At 34.9% G+C, this 22,176-nt stretch overlaps 4 protein-coding genes across 5 annotated transcripts in view; 2 read left to right on the forward strand and 2 right to left on the reverse strand.

Annotated features, from left to right (window-relative positions):
* P5cr (Pyrroline 5-carboyxlate reductase) overlaps positions 1 to 16,396 on the reverse strand; it is a 192,715-nt gene extending 176,319 nt beyond the window's left edge. Inside the window, exon 1 of the mRNA XM_076910747.1 lies at positions 16,284 to 16,396. The gene's annotated coding sequence lies outside the window, so the exon portion shown is untranslated. The remainder of the gene's footprint in view (positions 1 to 16,283) is intronic.
* On the forward strand, positions 699 to 10,081 carry LOC143433388 (diacylglycerol lipase-beta). Its single transcript, XM_076910738.1, has 14 exons — positions 699 to 815; positions 3,303 to 3,401; positions 5,657 to 5,869; positions 6,123 to 6,439; positions 7,356 to 7,499; positions 7,611 to 7,779; positions 8,210 to 8,333; positions 8,416 to 8,559; positions 8,685 to 8,796; positions 8,931 to 9,023; positions 9,127 to 9,281; positions 9,457 to 9,603; positions 9,666 to 9,784; positions 9,870 to 10,081. Exons 2-14 carry the CDS (start codon positions 3,307 to 3,309, stop codon positions 10,045 to 10,047), a joined length of 2,010 nt encoding a protein of 669 aa, XP_076766853.1. The 5' UTR covers positions 699 to 815; positions 3,303 to 3,306; the 3' UTR covers positions 10,048 to 10,081.
* Positions 9,558 to 22,025, reverse strand: LOC143433394 (caspase-1). Of its 2 annotated transcripts, XR_013103116.1 has the most exons (5): positions 21,886 to 22,025; positions 21,374 to 21,633; positions 20,947 to 21,252; positions 19,190 to 20,764; positions 9,558 to 9,568 (listed from the first exon to the last, which is right to left on the reverse strand). XR_013103116.1 is itself a non-coding variant. In XM_076910746.1 (4 exons), exons 1-4 carry the CDS (start codon positions 21,963 to 21,965, stop codon positions 20,514 to 20,516), a joined length of 897 nt encoding a protein of 298 aa, XP_076766861.1. In that variant the 5' UTR covers positions 21,966 to 22,025; the 3' UTR covers positions 18,953 to 20,513. The 2 variants fall into 2 exon arrangements, 1 of the variants encoding a protein (XP_076766861.1); XM_076910746.1 differs by lacking the exon at positions 9,558 to 9,568 and having other exon boundaries at positions 18,953 to 20,764.
* On the forward strand, positions 16,471 to 18,723 carry LOC143433392 (ADP-ribosylation factor-like protein 13B). The gene is made up of 8 exons (XM_076910744.1): positions 16,471 to 16,606; positions 16,688 to 16,758; positions 16,836 to 16,969; positions 17,073 to 17,188; positions 17,354 to 17,530; positions 17,843 to 18,020; positions 18,081 to 18,114; positions 18,189 to 18,723. Exons 1-8 carry the CDS (start codon positions 16,548 to 16,550, stop codon positions 18,494 to 18,496), a joined length of 1,077 nt encoding a protein of 358 aa, XP_076766859.1. The 5' UTR covers positions 16,471 to 16,547; the 3' UTR covers positions 18,497 to 18,723.
* Positions 22,026 to 22,176: the final 151 nt, after the last annotated feature.

Genomic DNA, 22,176 nt, shown 5'->3' on the forward strand with positions numbered 1-22,176 from the left:
TTAGATACATTTAAACGAACGCGACAGGCTGCATATAGCCATGGTCAAGCCACGAGCGTTCGCAATCTCGGGCAATTGCAATAATTAAACAACCGCCGATCGTTTCGCAATTTTTGCGTGAAACGCGCAGAGGAGTTTGTCGCAACTGCGAACTCTAGGGGCATCGACGTCTACTGTTACTCGGCATAGCCGAGCGCAGAGTTATTGCCTTTTTTCGTGAAAGAAAAAATGTGTGATCGAGAGGAACGAAGGGAAAGTTCTGGCCGTACTGGACGGTCGCCGCCAATCAGCGCGGGAGACCTCACGCGGGGCGACACGAAACAAGGTGAACGGGTTTATAAACGCGGTGCATATACACTTTACCGGTCCCGTGTCTCGGAGTCAATGCAATTTTCCGTCAGTCGCTCCGACCGCTTCTTTCTGTCCGTATCGTTTCCGAGCAGTGAAAAATCGGTCAATCGGTCACGCTTTTTGTACGCTGACCCGAGTGACTCTCGACCTCACCGCAGTTTCACGGCCGCCGCACCGCGTCCTGACCTCCGTCGTTCCTGTCGTCATCATTTAGTGAACCGCAGCCGAATTTTGACCGACCGCTATTATGGCCGTTGGCCCGAGCGAGTCAGACTCCGTCCGTTCTTACCAGAAGTAAAATACTGGTTGCGCGAGTGTTTAAAAAACGGTAAATACTGGCCACACAGCCTGTGCACGCCTGGCGAGGATCCGCTGGAAGCTGTGCGATTGTGAGAAAGTGGAATCCCGTAAATGATTCGAAACTCCACAAAGATACCAAGGTGCTCCGTTCGCTAAACAAACGTGTACGTTATAAAGTTTCAATTTCCCTCTTGACTCGTTTCGTCCCACACGAACGATAGAGATTAGACGAACGTCACAGCTCGTTTCGTGTGGAATGTCGTTTTATCAGTGTCAGTCTTGGACACATTGGAATTGAAGTATCTAGATACATTCGTACTACCATCTCGCCTCGTCTTGATTCTAATTTGAAAGATTTTTTGACTCGACGGCACTAAGAAATGACCACATTTGAGTCTGTATTTAAATGGGAAGGTTGTGCTAGAGTTTCGCGAGTGTTTCTTTAGGAAAAGACACATGTACTTATAACGCAGGGTTCGTGTAATACTTGTACGGTTGAAATAAACGAGGAATTCCTCTGTCTACCATTTTTCAATCACACTTGTCAGGGATTTTCTTGTAAATGCAGAAATAATGTAACATTACTGATTCTTTCTTCTTTTTATTAAAATTAATACTTGAAATTAATGGTCATATGGTTTATATTTACTTCTATATAAAAGGGTTAATTGTATAAGCATTTATTTAAAATGTGTTGGAGAAATTGTAAGAAACGAGTGAAATTTGGAAAAAATAACAGCGCAGCATACGTTCAGCTTTTTCTGTAATAAATTTTAACAGACAGATAAGTTAATTGCGGATTTTAATTGAAAAATTGCAAATATTAACATATCTTTGTTGTACGAATACAGTAGGCAGCAACACATTTATCGACTTCGTTATTTACGTATGTGTATCACATAATGATATTGATATATGCATATGACGATGCAGTATCATCGATCAGCATGTGTCAGTGTAAACAACATATTCTTCATTACTTTAGTACTAACTTACTTTGGTGCTTTTCAGTGGAACACTATTACTTCGATATACTTTCACTTAACTTTTAATAATTAATCAAATTTGGCGCTGTTGTAATTTACAGTTTAAGATTTCCATTTTCATTCATGTGGTCTGCGTAGTATTCACCTACCTGTTTCAATTGATACGTTTCGCTCGTGTACAAAGAAACACCGTCACTTTTCTAATTCCATATATTTCAACTAGACGCTTAAAATATTTTTTGTTCATTGTTAAATGATCTTTAATATTCTCCTTTTAGCTTTTCTCAATTCAAATAAATCTATCGCTAGTAATATTTAATTATTGGTCCACAGAGATTAATGAAAAAATGACTACTGCTGCATTAATGTACGAAGGGATAGAAAAAGGCATACCAAAAAGAGAGACGATAACATTTAAACTGTGTGAAATGTAAGCAATTGTTTTCCAATAATAGAAAAACAGACTCATTGACAACGCAGCGGAAATGCGTCAGTATTTGTCAGCTGCGCCTCAAGAAATTCTCGCGAAGAATCACCGTTCAGGTTAATTGCATGCGTACGTAGGAACTACGTAAGAAACATACCGAAATAATAAAACCAGACGAGATGAGACGAGGCGAACTAGATCCACTCCTAGTTTGCTATTATTTCTTTGCATTTAAGTTTACACGATTGAAAAATTAAACATTTCAATTCTATTTGATTTTCTTACTTCAATTAGCTCGACACTACTATCTATTAATGAAAGACTATCATGGTAGAAATTATGCAATCGTGTATCTAGAAAATGTTAAATTAAAAAATAGATTAGTTCGGATCAAGCTTTCCCGATATCGTTGTGATAAAACATTTTTTATTATCTGTCGGAACGCATTATATCATAAGAGACATTCGATTTTTCAATATATACAATCTTTGTACTTCGACTATTAATAACAAGCGAATTATACTTCTTTCAATAGTATATAAATAGTACAGTATATTCTATTTATTACGTGTATATTCAATTTGATGTTACATTCCAATTGTTCTATTTATTAAAATATTATTTAATGTGCAATCGATATCATTCAGACAAAAATGAATAACATAAAGTAGGGGTTGCTAAACGAATAGCAGGTGTTCTTGTTCAAGCAGTATTTCACAAAATCGAGGCGTTACTCGTCGAAAAGAAAGTTCGACGTCCCAAAACGGAGGACATCTTTCGGCGTGAAAGTAACTTTAAAATTTAGAGCAAAAATTGGATCCTCAACAGGGTCAGGGTCCAATTATGAGCGGCGTAAAGTTATGTCAATACTCCCAGATGTAGGATAGACAAAGACTTTCTCTCAACGCTTTCTCTGCTCCGCGTTCACGATCCAAGAAATACGCGCGTGCCGACAGACTCGGTCATCCAAATTTTTTTAACATTTATACCAGAAAGAATCACCAGTCTCCGTCGCATACCGATCAAAAATTCTGCGAGCTGTGCACGAAACGTCGAGTATTTCGTCTTAAATAAATCCTTCGTACTACTTGCTCGAATAACCACGCGAATATTAATTTCGAATTACTACCGAGGACTCGTCCTTCAGTGAATTTATTAATTTTTTTTCTTTCAATTTCTGATCTGTCCCCTCTTTCTACCTCTATCTCCTCCTGTCCTTTCTCTCTCTCTCTCTACAGAAAAATGCCAGCGATAAAACTTTTCGGAAGAAAATGGCTAGCTGCGAGCGACGACCTTGTTTATCCGGGCCTCTTTGAAATTTTCATTCGAACCGTTTGGTAAGTAACCTCTGCTATTACGTATTTTAATTTGACATCGTTTCGACGTAAGATTTCTCTGGTAACATTCCTTGGAAAAAGACCTGACCCATATCCTGTGATTTATGTTCGTTAGCGCATTATCAACCATACGAACTACGCGTTAAGTACGCTCGTACGGGTTGGTTATGAGATAAGCAACCGTTTTAATTGGGGTGTTGTACCAACCAGTGGCCCAAACAAAGTGTTACGTGTTGCTTCCTCTGAAACTAACGAAGACATCGACTACGTGTTCACTTTAATTAAATGGTACTGGGAGCTAATCTTTTTTTCTTATTTTTTCTAGCGATTTTTAGCATGGCTTTTTCATCGGATTGAATAATACTTAGTTAAATTATTCTTTTTTTTTATTCTACTTCAGTGGATAAAGAATTACATTGAAGAATACTTTTTCAGAGATCTGCGAAAGGCAAAAAAAGGATATAGTATTTGATGGCGAGGTGGTGGGTGGTGAATTCCGCACAGAGTTCATTGTAAATGTGCATACACGTAAGCAGATAGTGTGACCCCGTTTGTAGCGTTAACTTCAACATATGATGTAACTGCTTATATAATGAGATGCAGTGGATAAAATTATTCTTAATTGGATTACATAGTTACACCTTTTTCTTTGTAGAACAAGATACGTGGCGTTAACATTACCGATTGTATTTGTAACAAATTGCTGCACATAAATGGCGCTATTTACGTGTTATCAATTCTCAATTGCTTCAATTATTAAGTTGCAGTCAATCAAACAGATACATCGTTACTTTTACTATACACAACATGTGATCAGAGATAATACGATTATACATACAAAAATAGTATATCATCTTTCCTATGTACGGTTGTACCTTCTAGTTCACTCGTGTATACAAGCTTGTCTAATATTAAGAAATTATTTATGATTAATGATATAATCTTAAGTGGTGAAATTGAAGGTGTAAGGAGCAATTCTTGTGTTTATGGCAAATAATTAACCACACTAAAATGTTAAAGTGCACGAAGTAACATAAAGCATGCGCATGAAACGCAATGTTCCTAATTCCTAAAATTGTAGAATGTATTTGTTGAATGAAAAGTAAAATCAACCATGCTTCTTTCAACAATAGAAGACTTCTTCCCACTAATTCATTGAAATGTTTTATTAAAATATTAAAAATCCATGTGCTTTTATTGTAGAGGCTGTTACGATTCAACGATTTTGTCATTTTCATATGTTGTAAATTTCATTCGTATCTTTATTCAACTGCTTATCATTTTTAGCTGACAAATCACAAATATAATACCAGGTTTGCGTTCTTATTATACACACTTTCCGCGTTATTCGTATCTTTCATAACACACTGTCAGCTTTGTGTCACAGCTAGGTAATGGAAATATAATCTGTACCGCTCTAGAACAGATCATTAAGAAAATAGAGAAAAGTGTTACTTTGTAATGCGTGTAAAAACACTGCTGAGTGCCTTAAAGGAATAAAAAGAAGTAATCAAATTACCTTGACCGATATTTCCACTTTAAATTATATATGAATGCTTTTAAAGATACAATTTATTTGACTTGAATTGATTTGAATTGAATTTATTTTAAGATTGATTTAAAAAAGTGTTTATCGGAGTTATGTTAATTGAAGTTTACCATTATCTTTTTCTCTACTTTCTATTGTTTTTAATCAAATAAAGTAAATACGCACCTTATAAATATATATCGTCAATAGTCATATTAAGTCAAGGAAACCGACTGACTTAGTCATTCATCAACTTGTACTTTGCCACAATTATACAGTGTCTATGACGCAGGAGGCGAATAAATATGTAAAACATCTTTATTCTTATTTACTTATTTTACACGCCTTCCAGAATTAATTTGCATATGTGTCCTGTGTCAATCAATTTTTTATTTACCTACACATCACGCGTTTAATATGATGCATTTTTACATTTTTTTTGCAAAAAGTACGTTTCATTATTATCCTACAGAACTCGAAGGTTATAAGACCAAGTCAATATTTTCTAAATCAGAATAAAACAAAATTGTATTCTTCAATATTCGTATCGAATCCAAAATGGAGCCTAAAATATAAGTCTCGCTGATGAATATGAGTCTTTAATTAATTATCTCTCTCTCAAAAAAGAAAAAAAAAGAAAAATAAGAATCTTCTTCAACAATAAGTCGATTATCCATGGAAATGGTACTTTGACGTTCATTCGCACGTAACTAATTTTTGTTCACAGGCTAATCCTAATCGGAATTGCTTGTAGCAGATATTATCAGTACACATCGACTTGTCAATCAGGCGGGGAGCTAGTTCGGGCGTATCTTCTAGGGGTGATTGCGTTTCTCCTCACATCGAAATGCCTGATGCTCGTCATCGTCAAGCAGAGCGCAAAAGGCACCATAATGGAGACCAAAGCTCGCAAATATGTTGAACCTCTCCTGACGGTTAAGTAAGTACATCTTTTTGTACAACTATTTGCATATCGTCATGCGACGCACCTCGTAAAGGAAACGTCTGTTTAAATGCTTTTAGTTCGAGTGCCTTATTTGTTCGCATACCGGATCTCAAGTTTGTAATACCGAGAATAATCGTCTGTTATTTTTAACGATGGAAATTATTTTAGTTAAAGTGTGAAATTCTTTTGAAATTCTTTTTCCTTTGTTTTTATTCAGAATTTAATCTCGTCGATTTTTATTCGACAGGATATTACTGCTCCTACCTGAGATAGCGTGGAACATTTTAGGAAGTTTGTGGATGTTTGGACCGTACGTAAAATGCAGTTACGAACACTACACGGTCGCGGTGGTCCAGACGTTCGTCCTTTTCGACTGGATTCTTATAGGACTGACGATTTTTGGCCTGGCATTGGTCTTCGACCCGCTAGGCACGTTGAGCATCAAACCACTAGAAAGTTCAATTGAACACGACAAGGTCTTGAACGTCTGGATAAGGAGATTCAGGTTTTTCTGGTGGATGCGAAAAGACGAGAACGCTGACGAAACCTTTCAACATGTCGCTGGTGAGACATAGGTACGGTTGGCCTAGAACAGGTCCTGCCTCGATTGAAATTGGAACATTAATCTTGTTTCGTCTAGTTTTTTCTCGATCGTGCAAAAGTTCTCGATAAAAAAAGGGACTGGTTGCAAACGAGAAAGTTACTTGTGCGCAAATAATTAGTATACTTGATATTGAATTACTTCTCCACGGATTCGAAAGTGTGTTTTTTTTTTAGTGGGAAAAATAATAAGAGGGAATATTTGTGCAAGTTGATTTGTACAACTAGATGTGCTCGAATTCATCACTATAAAGTTATATGAATTCTTAGAGAATTTATTGCGTTACTTAAATATTCCAGAAAATTTATCAGAAAATGTAGCCAAAATTATTCTCTATACTTGTTCTAATTTTCCTAAGAGGCAGGACTTTTTACGAGATAATATAAGCAAACTAAATATTCCTCTCCACTGATCGCGCCACTTGCCTCTTTTCGTACTCAGTTAATCCTTTGCACTTGGCTCCTTCCCGTGTGTTAACTAAAATAACAATATTTTACTAATATTTTAGCAATAGTTTCTATTCCAATAGAAAACTTCAGGGAAACATGCAATTGTCAAAAAGCTACGGTGGAAGTTTATCCTCCGCGATCACTAATCAAGGCTGATGTCCCCTCAGAGGGGACATCCAAGTGCTAAGAGCTAAAGCAGTCGCTATCGCGCTGTTCGCCAATTTTCGACAATGATTTTTCAATGACCCCTGGGATCCAAACGGATAATGTAAAAATCTGTAAATTCTTACACAGACAAGGGGGTAAAGCTGCTTACAATTTACAGTTTGCTATAAGTGTGAAATTTGTGAAATAGAAAACTACACGTGCATGATACTTATTGCCAGGATACATGGTACATTGATGAGTTTAAAAAGGAAATTGTTTGCAGGTGTATGTTGCTCGCTGTTCCGTGGAACGAACTGGGTTCCGTCAGACGTGTTGGCAGGATTGATCTTGCTGAGGATCAAGGAAAAACGGGAGGTCCATGAGCTACGACGGTTGAATCTTCTGCCTGTTAAGACTTACACATCCAGTATGTAGGCTTTCATATCTTGGACAATATCGTATACACATTCTGTCTTCTTTTTGTTCTTTTTTGTTGGACAAGAGACTGTTTCGAATAACATTATAATTACCGTTCTAGATGCATCAGAAATTTTCCGAGATACACCGCCTTGGATGTCCTTAGAGAATGCGCATCACTACATGAAACTTTGTATAGCTATTTATGGGTGGATATTCGCGATTTATCAACACTCGTGCGTTGGATGTTTTAATGTTATGAAGAACTTAACATATTGTGGTTGTTTGCGGTAAGAGATTATATTCATGACATTCATACTACTTACTACTAAAGCTATGGAATAACAAATCATGTGATACATATTGTTCGTACGTTAATGAATAATTAAGTAGGCATTGGAATGAAAATAAATTATTCTACGAAATGTTTACATATCCATGTGAACCTTGTACGCATAAAAACGCTGCGTAATTACAAAATTTCCTACAAATGATGGTAAAAAGTAAGATGGCTTTATTAAAATTGTGTGAAATATTTAAAAAAATAAATTAAGAAGAAAATAGATTTCCGTCATTTTGAAAAGTTGTAAATCGTGGCGTTTACTTTTTTTTCGTGGACTCCAACTAATTGCAGTTTATTGTGTTTTACAAAAATGTTCATTAGTTTAAGAAAAACAGAACGATATTTGAATGTTTATAATCTCTTTATTTAAATTGCAGTAGAAAATCTGTTCCAATTGAAGGTGACAATTGTTGCTATTGTTATTTAGCAGGTGTACAATCTTTGTCACCTGTATCCACGGATGACATCATATTTGCATCGTTTAAAGATCGTTTGTGCGAGGTTGGTAAACAACGAATCGTTACTTTACTATTTATTCAATGACAATAATTCGGACGATTGAAATGAAATAAAAATTTTTCAGATACCGTTCTGCGTCTTGGTGGATCACAATACTAACAGTATTGTCATTGTTATACGAGGTTCTCTGTCCATACGCGATATATTCACCGATTTCGCCGCCGATTCTGGAGTTTTTGAAGGCGAAGGCATTCCACCAGGTACTCAGGTGAGCTTTAAAAAAATACAATTTGAGGAAGAGCCTCTATTTGATTTAAGAAACCGTGAAAATTGCCGGCAAATAAATGATTTTTGTTTTCAAACAAAATTATTTATTCACATAAAATGTTACAGGCACACATTAGTATGATAATAGGAGCTAGGGTAATTTTGAAACTCTTAAATGACAACAAGATTTTGGAGCGGGCGTTCAATACGTATCCTGCATACAATTTGGTGATAACAGGTAAACCTTTATACAGTAGCTATAATACAAATAACTTTATTTGTATTTATATTTTGTTAACTGTCGGTCAAACTTAATCTATTTCTCTAACGTAACAATTTTTAGCTAATCGTATGTAATATTTATTTGCGTAGGCCACAGCTTAGGCGCTGGCATAAGTATCCTTTTGGCATACTTGCTACGTCCTCGATACCCATTTCTGATCGTCTATGGATTCTGTACACCAGGTATAAATCGTGACAAACTCATTATCAATTTCTAACTGCATAATTGATTTTACAATTATTTATTACGAAACAATTTTAATCAGAAGAAATATCCTTTCTTTAGCGGGCCTTATCACACGGGAAGCTGCTCGTCTAGCGGAAGAGTTCGTTTTGACGATAGGAATTGGGGACGACTTAGTAATGCGATTGAGCGTCGATAGTATAGAGAACTTAAGGACAGCCCAATTTATGGCACTCCGTATGTGCCGATTACCTAAGGTATCATCGTTATCTCTTTTGTGAATATCTTCTTTTCTAACAAATTTATGCTTTATTAACACGATGCAACGGTTATAATTTGGAGCGTCATTCTTTAAAGTTTGCATAGACAATCAAACGAAATATTCAAACATTAAGTAGCATTGTGTAATACGATCGATGTTAATTTTTTCAGTACAGAATAGTGTTGAATGGATTTGGTTACATGTTATTTGGTATCCCTGAAAAGGATCTGAGTGAAACGTGGATTACTTGTAATACAATTCCGTGCCCACAAGTGACATTGCCTTTGCTTGATGAAAGAGAATCACAAGAGAGAAAGGTACACAAACGATGGTTCCATTCAAAAATTAAATCGATACTAAGAAAATACTTATATTACAGGACAGCGTGATATATGAGCGGGACTTTACGAAAAGAAGGTGTTCTAAAGCAAAATTGTACATTGGCGGTAGGATACTTCACATAACCAGATGCGAATCTGAGAAATCAGAAGGAAAAAGGTTTCCTTGATTTAACGTTTATATTAGCATATATTTACGTTCTATATGATGTTAAATATTTCTAAAAAATTCTTCCCTGTAACAGAAAGAAAAAAGGGAAAAAAGAGAAAAAGTTCCGGATGCGATGGGCACAAGCGGAAGAATTTTCAGAATTGGTGGTAATGCCAAGGATGTTCTTAGATCATTTACCAGAAACTATGGAAGAAACTCTTGGTATCCTACTGAAACAACAGCATGACGTACCATACTATATCGATCCTTGAATAGAAATCCAAAGAGAAAGACGATGTAAATAATAAATGATGGCTAGCATTATCTAAGTATTTTCATGTTATAAATGGTTTATTTTTTAATTGTACGATCGAATAAGAATATTTTTATACTGTTATGATATTAGTAGTTTTCACACAAATTGTGAGGATATTGCTGCTGGTACAAAACTTAAAATTAAATAAAAATTATATTTGGCCGTTACCTATACATTCCTACCTTATTAAAATGTAATATTTGTAATATACGAAGCGCAATAATTTTTATAAGTGTCATTATCCTATTTTCCTAATATATTTTATTAATCCTGTATTTGCACGAATAACAATTGGAAATATTACACAGTCGATAAGCAAGGTAACGTACATATCTCAAGAACAAAAATATATTATATGATTGGTAACTTTCATTTCTTCGAATTAAATTATTACATTAATTGGATTAATTTTGGTCATTATTTAAATATCAGTCATCATAAGGTACGCCTACACATTTGATATTATAGCTATTATATATTATTTATTTGATATTATCAAGGATTAAATTGAAGGAAGCTACATATCTAACAAATCATAAAAGACTTATCAGAAAATAAATGTGAAGATAATTCTATACAATTTATATTCCATATAGTTTTAATTAAAAATTCTCTATCATTCTACTGTCTATACACTTATCTCTAAAAATGACTCTATTTATCAATTTAAATCAATCAAACCTATAGCAGCCATTAATTTCAACTAATTGCTACATAATTTGCTGTTATAGCAAGAAAATTGATTTTGTTAACTCGCGACTTTGAGGAGAGTGGGGGGTTGACGATAGTGGGAACGGGTGTATATAAGCAGTGAGAGGCTGTCAAAAGTCTTTTGGCCGTTTGGACGCCGTCGTGGAAGGTTGGGGTGAGGATGAAGTTGGTTGTTGCTGGTGGCTAGCTGTGGAGGAGCCAAGGGTGGTGGACACTGGTGGATGATTATGGGCGATGATGGATGACAGTGGACGACGGTGGAGTAGCCAAGGGTAGTGGACACTGGTGGATGATTGTGGACGGTGTTGGAGTGGCCAAGGGTAGTGGACACTGCTGGATGATTGTGGACGGTGTTGGAGTGGCCAAGGATAGTGGACACTCGTGGATGATTGTAGACGATGTTCAAGTGGCCAAGGGTACTGAACACTTGTTGATGAATATGGGCGATGGTGGATGACAGTGGACGACGGTGGAGTAACCAAGGGTAGTGGACACTGGTGGATGATTGTGGACGGTGTTGAAGTGGCCAAGGATACTGAACACTTGTGGATGAATATGGACAGTGGTGGATGACAGTGGACGGTGGTGGAGTAGCCCAAGGTGGTGGACACTGGTAGATGATTGTGGACGGTGTTGGAGTGGCCAAGAGTACTGAACACTTGTGGATGCATATGGACGATGGTGGATGACAGTGGGCGGAGGTGGAGTAGCCCAAGGTGGTGGACACTGGTGAATGATTGTGGACAATGGTGGATGGCAGTGGACGATGGTGAAGTAGCCAAGGGTAGTGAACACTGGTGGATGATTATGGACAATTGTGGACAGCAATGGACGGTGATGACAATAACTTTTGCGTGCCGATTGGTGAGTGAACAAATTAAAGATTCAGCTATTCGGTGGTGGGGTTAATGATCATTGGGTCCCTGCGTAGTCACCTCCACGGGGTGGGCCTGGGCCCTTGGTAACGTTTTCGAGAGACCGGTCTCTCGGAAACGGTATCAAGCTAAGGACTACGTGCGTAGATTTAAGTATAGTTGTAAACTCGATACTAAAAGTACCCGAATCGATTAAAAGATTACAATTTATAACTTCTGTCTTGTAGAAAGATTTCATAGATTTACTTTCATTTATTTATTTCATTTATTTATTTCATTATCCAACTATTATTTCATTAATTTTGCAATAGATTAGAATAATTTAATAACTGGTACTTTTAGTATCGAGTCTTTTGCAGTATAATTTAAATCTCTCAAGTCCTTTTCAGGACTTTGAAAGTTTAAGTTGGATTGCAAATAGTTTAAGTTAATTTTAGTGAACATATCTGTACATTTATATAATATAATTTTATAACTATGTAACCCGAATCCCTTCTATCCTGACCTCCCTAAATTATCTCAATTGATCTTAATTATGGTCGATGTTATTCAGTTCATTCGGGAATTATTCTCATTATTTTTTTCTAAACACCATTAGTTGGAATTAGAGTCGTTTAAAACCATCCTGCTTGATCTGTAGTAATTTCTATCTCCCTTTGGTGTTTGTTTTTGACGGAGGGTTGTTTGATGATTGGAAGTCCACTTAATATCTACTCTATTTTAATTTCTGCACTTCTAAGTTTTAATATGGGTTGATCAATGATTTTATATTCATCGATTGTATTTTCTCCGAAGTTGTTCTCATCATTCGATGGTTCGAAATCCATTTCATTCCTTCTGCATTTTAATTTCTACATTCGACGCTGGATCACAGCTGGATCGCCATTGGATCGCCATTGGGTCGCCGTGGGATGCGTGCGTCCTTAGATATAAGCACTTAGATTTAAGTAATTTAATTGTAACTCAATTGTAACAAAATTGTAAAGAAATTCATTCTCTTATCCGAAGTGAGAAATAGCCATTTCTATAATCGCGAGTAGTTAGTACCGATAAACATGCGTTACGTACTCCCTTGAGCATTCTATGTTTCTACTGCGTAAAATCGTTTCACGTAGCTTTTCTTTTCTTTTCTTTCCTTTTTTATTCGCTCGAGATTTCGTCTTCCATCGTCACGCAGCGAAATAGTCGATACTCAATCAAACTGATGTGGTTTTCGGTGCCCATTGAGATTTCGCAGCCCTTGTCGATTGGTACGCCCGTTGGGTACTCGACTTGGGTATAGGCTTAGTACATTGGACGCGCTCACGCGGGTTCGTTCCGAGTAGCTCCTACCCCGTGTCGCTGGGGTCTTCGGACCTGCTGTAAGACGACTTGGGGCGGTCTGCGAAGTTCGTTCTTGTCGTTGGGCAATGCGTCCTACTGCTAAGTCTCGCTGAATTCTTGATGGTACCCGCATTCACCATTGGGGAGAGCGTGGTATCAGCTGTTTCGACGTAAGACGTGACTTAAACTTGTTCGCGATTCGCGTCGGGTATGGTTCGCCTAGTGGATAGTGCTGAACCATCGGGTTAGAATGCTCTCGCGAGAATCTAACGCAAGTTTATTTGGTACTTGTTCGTTTTGATCGCGTCGCGAATTTTATCTCAATTCTTAGTTGAAGTTAGTTTCTTTTCTTAACTTTAATTTAACTTAATTTTATTGGAATTTTTACTAAAAGTCATCATCTCAAATATCGTACCGTAGAACACTTTAATTTCCTAAAGTGTCAGTAGAGTCACTTTACAAATTTCACTTTGGATAAAAAAATGGCATTCCTCGTCATTCCTTTCGCAAAAGTCCATGCTACAATTTCTAAGATCTATAATAGATTTTAGAGAATGTAGTGTGGATTCCGATTATTTGAAATTTAGAAGTAGAGTCAGTCCTCGGTACCTTCTGTACCGAGAACACCTGAATGTAATGGAGGGTGGATGGGACTAGGGACATAGGGATGGGTCCCTGCGTAGTCACCTCCACGGGGTGGACCTGGGCCCTTGGTAACGTTTTCAAGAGATTGCGCTCTTGAAAACGATATCAAGCTAAGGACTACGCACGTAGATATAAGTTTAGTTGTAAACTCGATACTAAAAGTATCAGAATCAGTTAAAAGATTACCATTTACAACTTCTGTCTTGTAGAAAGATTTCATAGATTTACTATCATTATTTCATTTATTTATTTCATTATCCGACTATTATTTCATTATCTTTATAGTAGATTAGAATGATTTAATCTCTGGTATTTCTAGTATCGAGTCCTTTGCAGTACAATTTAAATCTCTCAAGTCCTTTTCAGGACTTTGAAGCTTTAAATTGGATTGCAAATAATTTAAGTTAATTTTAATGAATATATCTGTACATTGACATAATGTAATTTTATAAATGTATAACCTGAATCCCTTCTATCCTGACCTCCCTAAATTATCTCAATTGATCTTAATTATGGTCGATGTTATTCAGTTCATTCGGGAATTATTCTCATTATTTTTTTCTAAACACCATTAGTTGGAATTAGAGTCGTTTAAAACCATCCTGCTTGATCTGTAGTAATTTCTATCTCCCTTTGGTGTTTGTTTTTGACGGAGGGTTGTTTGATGATTGGAAGTCCACTTAATATCTACTCTATTTTAATTTCTGCACTTCTAAGTTTTAATATGGGTTGATCAATGATTTTATATTCATCGATTGTATTTTCTCCGAAGTTGTTCTCATTATTCGATGGTTCGAAATCTATTTCATTCCTTCTGCATTTCAATTTCTACATTCGACGCTGGATCACAGCTGGATCGCCGTTGAATCGCCATTGGATCGCCATTGGGTCGCCATTGGGTCGCCGTGGGATGCGTGCGTCCTTAGATATAAGCACTTAGATTTAAGTAATTTAATTGTAACTCAATTGTAACAAAATTGTAAAGAAATCCATTTTCGTATCCGAAGTGAGAAATAGCCATTTCTATAATCGCGAGTAGTTAGTACCGATAAACATGCGTTACGTACTCCCTTGAGCATTCTAAGTTTCTACTGCGTGAAATCGCTTCACGTAGCTTTTCTTTTCTTTTCCTTTCTTTTCTTTTCTTTTCTATTCGATCGAGATTTCGTCTTCTACAGTCACGCAGCGAAATAGTCGATACTCAATCAAACTGATGTGGTTTTCGGAGCCCATTGAGATTTCGCAGCCCTTGTCGATTGGTACGCCCGTTGGGTACTCGACTTGGGTATAGGCTTAGTACATTGGACGCGCTCACGCGGGTTCGTTCCGAGTAGCTCCTACCCCGTGTCGCTGGGGTCTTCGGACCTGCTGTAAGACGACTTGGGGCGGTCTACGGAGTTCGTTCTTGTCGTTGGGCAATGCGTCCTAATGCTAAGTCTCGCTGAATTCTTGATGGTACCCGCATTCACCATTGGGGAGAGCGTGGTATCAACTGTTTCGACGTAAGACGTGGCATAACTTGTTCGCGATTCGCGTCGGGTATGGTTCGCCCAGTGCCTAGTGCCGAACCATCGGGGTAGAATGCTCTCGCGAGAATCTAACGCAGGTTTATTGGTACTTGTTCGTTTTGAGCGCGTCGCGAATTTTATCTCAATTCTTAGTTGAAATTAGTTTCTTTTCTTAACTTCAATTTCACTTAATTTTGTTTTCATTTTTACTAAGTGTCATCGCCTTAAATATCGTATCGTAGAACACTTTAATTTTTTTAAAGTGTAAGTAGAGTCATTTTAGAAATTTCACTTTGGGTATGAGAATGGCATTTCTTGTCATCCCCTTCCGTTAAGTCCATACTGCAATCTCTAATATCTATGTTAGATTTTAGAGAATGTATTATGGATTCCGGTTTTAAATTGACAAGTAGAGTCAGTCCTCGGTACCTTCTGTACCGAGAACACACAGATGTAATGGAGGGTGGATGGGATTAGGGAAATAGGGATGGGTCCCTGCGTAGTCACCTCCACGGGGTGGACCTGGCTCCTTGGTAACATTTTCGAGAGATTGCCCTCTCGAAAATGATATCAAGCTAAGGACTACGTACTTAGATTTAAGTTCTTATTGTTTGTAATTGTATAATTAATTCTCTTATAGTTTAAATTAAATTAAGTTTAGATTAGGACCGAAATTTTCAAAAACGGAAGTACAAATCCGTACAATTCTCTCTTGCAATACTTCTTTCTCCTTACGAGCTTCTATTTTCAGATTTTCCAACAATCTAAATTAGACACTATGGCTTTTTACTATTTTAGTATATATGAACTACTCAAATACTAGCGCCATCTCTTAGAGAAGTGCTGAAACTGGTCGGTCATTAGTTTCACCACCTTCCAAGGAGATGGCGTTAGTAGTTTTCAGTAGTTCACTTCGCTGTCGATAACGCTGTGCGACCAGTTTGAGCACTTTTTACAGAGATGGCGCCAGAGGTTCCGGAGTAAGGTTGGCAGCATCTGTCTCACTCTTTCCAATAGCTTTCTTATATATCTTTCTCTCTCTTACCTCTATAGCGGGAAATATACAACAAATTACAATAAATTACAATAAATTGCACCTGTATAAGTGGTATATTTTGGCGCCGCGATACATTTCTATAACAAATCACATGGATTTGTTTGTTGTCACCGAAGAGAAGTTAAAATTTGCAATTCCGTCCATCTAACTGAACTGTGAATTAACCAAACTGTTAACACCTAGGTTTGACGTGTAATTAGCAATGACTACTGATTGCTTCTTATTGTTTTACTTAAATGTATTTAGATGTAAAAATGTAGAGTACAACATGACGCGAACATTAACAGCTATATAATCATATTGACGCAAAAAGTAAAACGTAATCGTGTTTATTATAATGGGTAATTGTGTGCGAAGCGTATTAAAAAGATTACAAAAGAAGAAATGTTCTGAAAAGTATACAATTAACTTTCTTAAAAAAATAATACAACTACAGAAGAAATATATATACTTTAATTTAATGATATAACATTTTAGGACTATTATTTTACTTATCGTGGGTCTTGATAATGCGGGAAAAACATCAGTTTTAAACCGTATAAGCGGAGGTATATACGTTTGTTAAAATAGATGAAAAAGCTTCTTATTTACCTATTTAAATTACGAACCAATTACCTTTCTCCAGACCCAGATAAAGTCGTACTACCCACAATGGGGTTCCGTACAGTATCTTTAAAATACAAATCATATATTGTGAAAATTTATGATGTTGGCGGTAATTCACAAATTAGATCATTATGGCCAAAATATTATAACGATGTAAGTAACTGATGCGCGTATAAATATTTTATAGTTTAGTGCTATGACGCATAATTAAAATAATTGCTAGCACTTTGGTCTTTCTTCATTTTGCGTCTTCTAGATTCATGGTCTTATATATGTGGTGGATGCTAGCGATATTTCCCGTCTTACAGAAAATAAAGTTGTATTCGGTGAATTAATTTCACACGAGTATATTTCTGGGAAGCCATTGTTGTTGTAAGAGAATTGAATGTGTATTTGTTATGCTTGCATACTGTTGTTTATGCACAGAACACATTGTAGATTATAATATGCACCACCTAAGTTTACATAAAACATGTACATGTGCGTAATATGTATTAATGTTGATAGAATTATTACATATATATCATTTCATAATAGGCTTGCTAACAAACAGGATATAAATGGGGCTATTGATGAATTAGACCTTGTCGAAAATTTAGATGTAGAGTATGCTGCTAATGCTATGAAATGCCCTACAAGGGTGGAGATATGTTCATGTATTTGGACAGGAGATCAATCAAAAGACAATACTATAGGAATTAAAAATGGATATAAGTATGTAACTAACTTTTTATGCTGTAAACCCTCAAATGCATTAATCATGTATGTCTTAATAAAAATAAGAGATTCGAGAATAATCTGCTTACAATTTGTTTGTATGTAACCATTTTACCTATGAAGCTCTTTTCAAAATAAAATATGAATTAATAATAAATAACAAATAATCCTATCATACTTTATAACTTTACTACATTAATTGGTAATATCATACTTAATTATTATTTAATTATGAGAAGGAATGCATTTAAGGGTTAATTATAGAGATGATTAATTTTATATTTTACTAAATAATAACAAAATCTTTAGATGGCTATTAGATATAATAGCAAAAAATTACACGGCTTTAAGTAGTAAATTGAAAGGTATTCAAAATGCTCATAGTGAAAGGAATTCTGAAGTACAAAGTGTAGCATTAGATACACCATCTAGGCTATCAATTCATTCCAATCCGTTTAAGCCAATTAAGGACCTCATTTCAAAGAAGGTGGTATAACATTTAAAAATGAATTTACTAATGAGAATAATAACATTCCTAATTTTTTAGGAAGACATTCAAGCAGCAGGTATTTCACAAAATGGTTTGTAGTATATTTAACTATAAATAATCTAAATAATTAATAAAATTATTATGCATACAAAGTTATATTTACAGGTTTAGTAACAAACGGAAGAAAGTTCAAAAAGTTGTTCACAAATAGAAATAAGACTGCACCACTTACTTCTGAAGAGTCTGTTATAGAAATTAAAGATATATCAGAGAATGTTGAATTCACCGCGAAACCATTAAATTCTCAAAGAAGTTTTCAAGTACTTCCAACAATATTAAATCCAGCAGCACTGGATATCTATCCAAATGCTGTTAGATTGAAAACGAATCGTCCATATACAGCTCCAGAACGTTCGCGTTTTGTAGATAAGATTACAGTAATTAATATTCCTGGACAAGTGACACAGGAATAACATTTTTAAGTATACTTAAGTAATAATAAGGGACCATTATATTAAAATATACATAGATAATGATACAGATGCATCTAAAAGATTGCACTGGGATAAATCATTTTAACAACGAACTTTTTTATTTTTCGAGAAAAAAATCGACTGATAATTTTAATTCAAACGACATACAAATATTTAACAAGTGTCAGTTTCAGTGTACTGATATAATAAGAGAAAAATGCCGTCAATGTTCACTTTTGTTACGTGAATAATTATTTATGAAAATAATGCCTGTATACACATCATAAAGTGTGTGTTAATAAAATTTTTTTAACACCTTTAATATAATGTGCCTATGTAATTAATGTTATATAACTAATTATTTTACAATGTATGTTTAAAATATATGTTCTTATTTAATTCAAATTAAATGTCATGATTTTTTCTTTTATCTTAACTTTATTATAGTTTGCACATTTGTGTACAAATTTGTATATGTAAACGTTTAGCAAATACACGAATTAGAATACTTATATATTAAAGACATACAAAATCTATAGTATAAAGACATTAAAATCTTTCGATATTACACAATAGCATATAAAAGTATGTAAGAAAAATTTTATCGCACGGCGCATATTATCCGCATATACTTATCACGATTTTTGCAATACAATAAATATTGTATTACAATAAGTAGTTTTATAACATTACCTTATTGAGCAACTACTTTATAATTAAGTATATGTGTTGATATAATGAAAGATTATATTACAAGTCGTTACAGTAAAGAACAACTTATCATAGTATGATGTAAAGGTCATCAATACTTTTGAGGCAAGTATTTTGTACAAATTACACATGTTAACACACCAATAAAAGCTTAGTGGGCAAACCATTAAAAGCGACATTAAACATTGTAAAATTGCATTAACTGATATTTAAAAATTATATACTTCTATTATGAAAGACTGTTATATCACGTTTTTAAAAGTTTTTATAGATCATAGATAATGCCATTTCAATTATAAATATAGCAATTTTTTGCTATAATATTAATATCCGATTTCGTTAAATTCTTATCTAGTTATTTGACAATGCCTTTTTCAAACTATGAAGCAACATAACACTTTTATGAATCAATTAGCAATTCCAAAGGTATATGCAAATTGACTTCCTTAATTTATACTTGTTTTCTTATTAATTAAGTTTAAACTTGAATATTCGTTGTAATTGCATCCCATATAATTACAACTACATTAATCAGGCAAGTTATATTCGTCTACTATTAGGTTGAAAATATTTCATTTTTTTATATATATAGCATTGACTATTGCTTGTTGTGAAAAGACACAGCTTTTGTCCTTTTGACTTTTGTACAATGTAGCAAGCGATAAATATATAAATTTCTTAAGTTGCTTGCATTTTATAGTGATTAAAAAATACCCTTCTTTCAATATATTATCGAAATTGTATAGATAATATACAAATTACTTATTAAATTTTGTTCATAAAGTAGCAATCACAAAGGCAATTAATTTTAACTATATAATATCGCTGTTCTAACTTTACTTTCCATTTGTACTTACTTTGTAACTTATAATTATTTTGTAAATAATATATTTTAATATACTTTGCATGAGACCACTATTGCATCCATTCTATGCATCTTTCCAATGGATTGCTAAAAATTACTGTTAAATATTCTATTATATTATGAACTGGTATTGTTAATAGAAGTCCTTCCTTATTTGTTAAATTTTTAGCAAGTAAAAAAATGTGTATATGGCATAAAATTTGCGTTACTATATTGCTAGAGTTTTTTGCCTTATGCTGCAAAATCTTGTATAAAGTAATGGCAGTTTTTGTATAAAATAAATGCTATCATTTAAATGCAATGAATTGCAATCATATTAATTAGAAATTGAGTAGAGATAAAATATTATCCCCTAATTTCTATTAATATTGAGATTAGTGCCACAAAGGTACAGAATGTGTATTTGCATTATGTCATATAAACTTTTCATATATAAAACAGCTATACTATTCCGTTTCTAGGAGGAGTAAACTTTACCAAACGAGTTAACATTGTACTAATGCACGGAATTTGTTTTTGTTGATGCATTGTAATATTTTCGGGGGTATTCGATTCGTAATCGAGAGCAACTCGTCGGCAAACGAATGTGAGCAACGTTAATAAATCGTAACGAGTACCATTCTCTCGCAATTCCATGCAAAGTGATTGCATAAACCATGAGCCACGAGTGGTATTCCTCCATGAATAATACCCTGTATAAATAGGGTTTCATTATTTCTTATCGTATAGCGTCACATAGTTCTTATTTTCATAATTTCAGATTTATGTTCATTTTTCATATATGAACACATGTAGCCATTACTACACTGTTAGATGATGATACAGCAAAAGTATCATCAACTAAAAATTAATTTCTTTGTTAAAATATATTTACCTGGTACTGTTGAGTAAGCGATTAAAAAGTCTGCTTGACATGGTATACGAAATGTAGAAGCTGGCTGACCATCGGTTTCTGTGCGTTCTTTTAATGTAGTACCACTGTCTAATTTATCTCCTTGACAAGCTTGAATAAAAAATAATTTTGGTTTGCCAGCAAGTGTAGGACACTTATCAGATGTAAAGTAAGACCAAATGGACTCTGGCTTATAAGAAGTATCATGAGCATAGAGTAATCCTAATTCTCCATGACTCAATACAGCTACAAGTAGACAATCTCGTTCAGAATGATTCATGCTAGCAACTGTAAATAGAAATATAATTTTTAAGTATATACCGCATGTCTGGATTGGCATGCTATCACTCGGAAGTAAAAAAAAAATGTTTCATCTAAACAAACAAATGTTCACACTTAAAACATGTACCTCTTTCTAAATTTTTCTCTATATCTTTATGCGTGTAATTATGAAAATCGTTTACTTCAAAACCAAGACCTCTCAATGTATTGGAAAGGTTCTCGCAATCTACGTTTGTTCCGTATCTTGGTCTAAGATGTGGAATAGTGAAAAATTCATGGTTAAAAATAATAGCTAATCCACGCTTTGCATGATTCATCTTGTAATGTGTGGCATAACGGTCTGTAGGTGCTGTTTGTAAAGGGCCGTTAAGGGGACTGACGCTGTTTCTGTAAAGGAAAGATAATGATATGCTTGATATCTACTTGACACTGGACAAAATACCCTTTGTTTAACGAACGCAGAAATACTGAGTTCATAACAAAACAGGTGATTCAGTGTTGCATGCGAGTAGACGATCGAAGTCAATGTACAATATGGAAATAAATGAGAACGTATATTACAACCGAATAATAATAACTGAATAATCAAAGTACATTGTACGATTAATTTATCGTGGACGCTGATATATTAAATTTTACCTCGAACAACCGAACGCATCTCCATCATCGATACTGTTTCTGACCGTATCGCTCGCAATATTAGCATCCGTGGAGGACATGATTAAATTTTTAGAAACGTTTCCAGAACGAAAAAAACAGTCCTCTTGAAATGATCACTGATTGATGTTTTACCACTTAAGTATCGAAATATTTACGCACTTAAAGATAAATATGTTATACGCACTACAGGCACGCGTTGTCCTGTGACTCATACATTTGTAGTTACTACGCACACTAGTGTAAACAAACGTAAAAGCATTTCAGTGTTGT

This window comes from Xylocopa sonorina, chromosome 2, assembly GCF_050948175.1.
Source record: "Xylocopa sonorina isolate GNS202 chromosome 2, iyXylSono1_principal, whole genome shotgun sequence".
In the NCBI taxonomy this organism is placed as follows: Eukaryota; Metazoa; Arthropoda; class Insecta; order Hymenoptera; family Apidae; genus Xylocopa; species Xylocopa sonorina.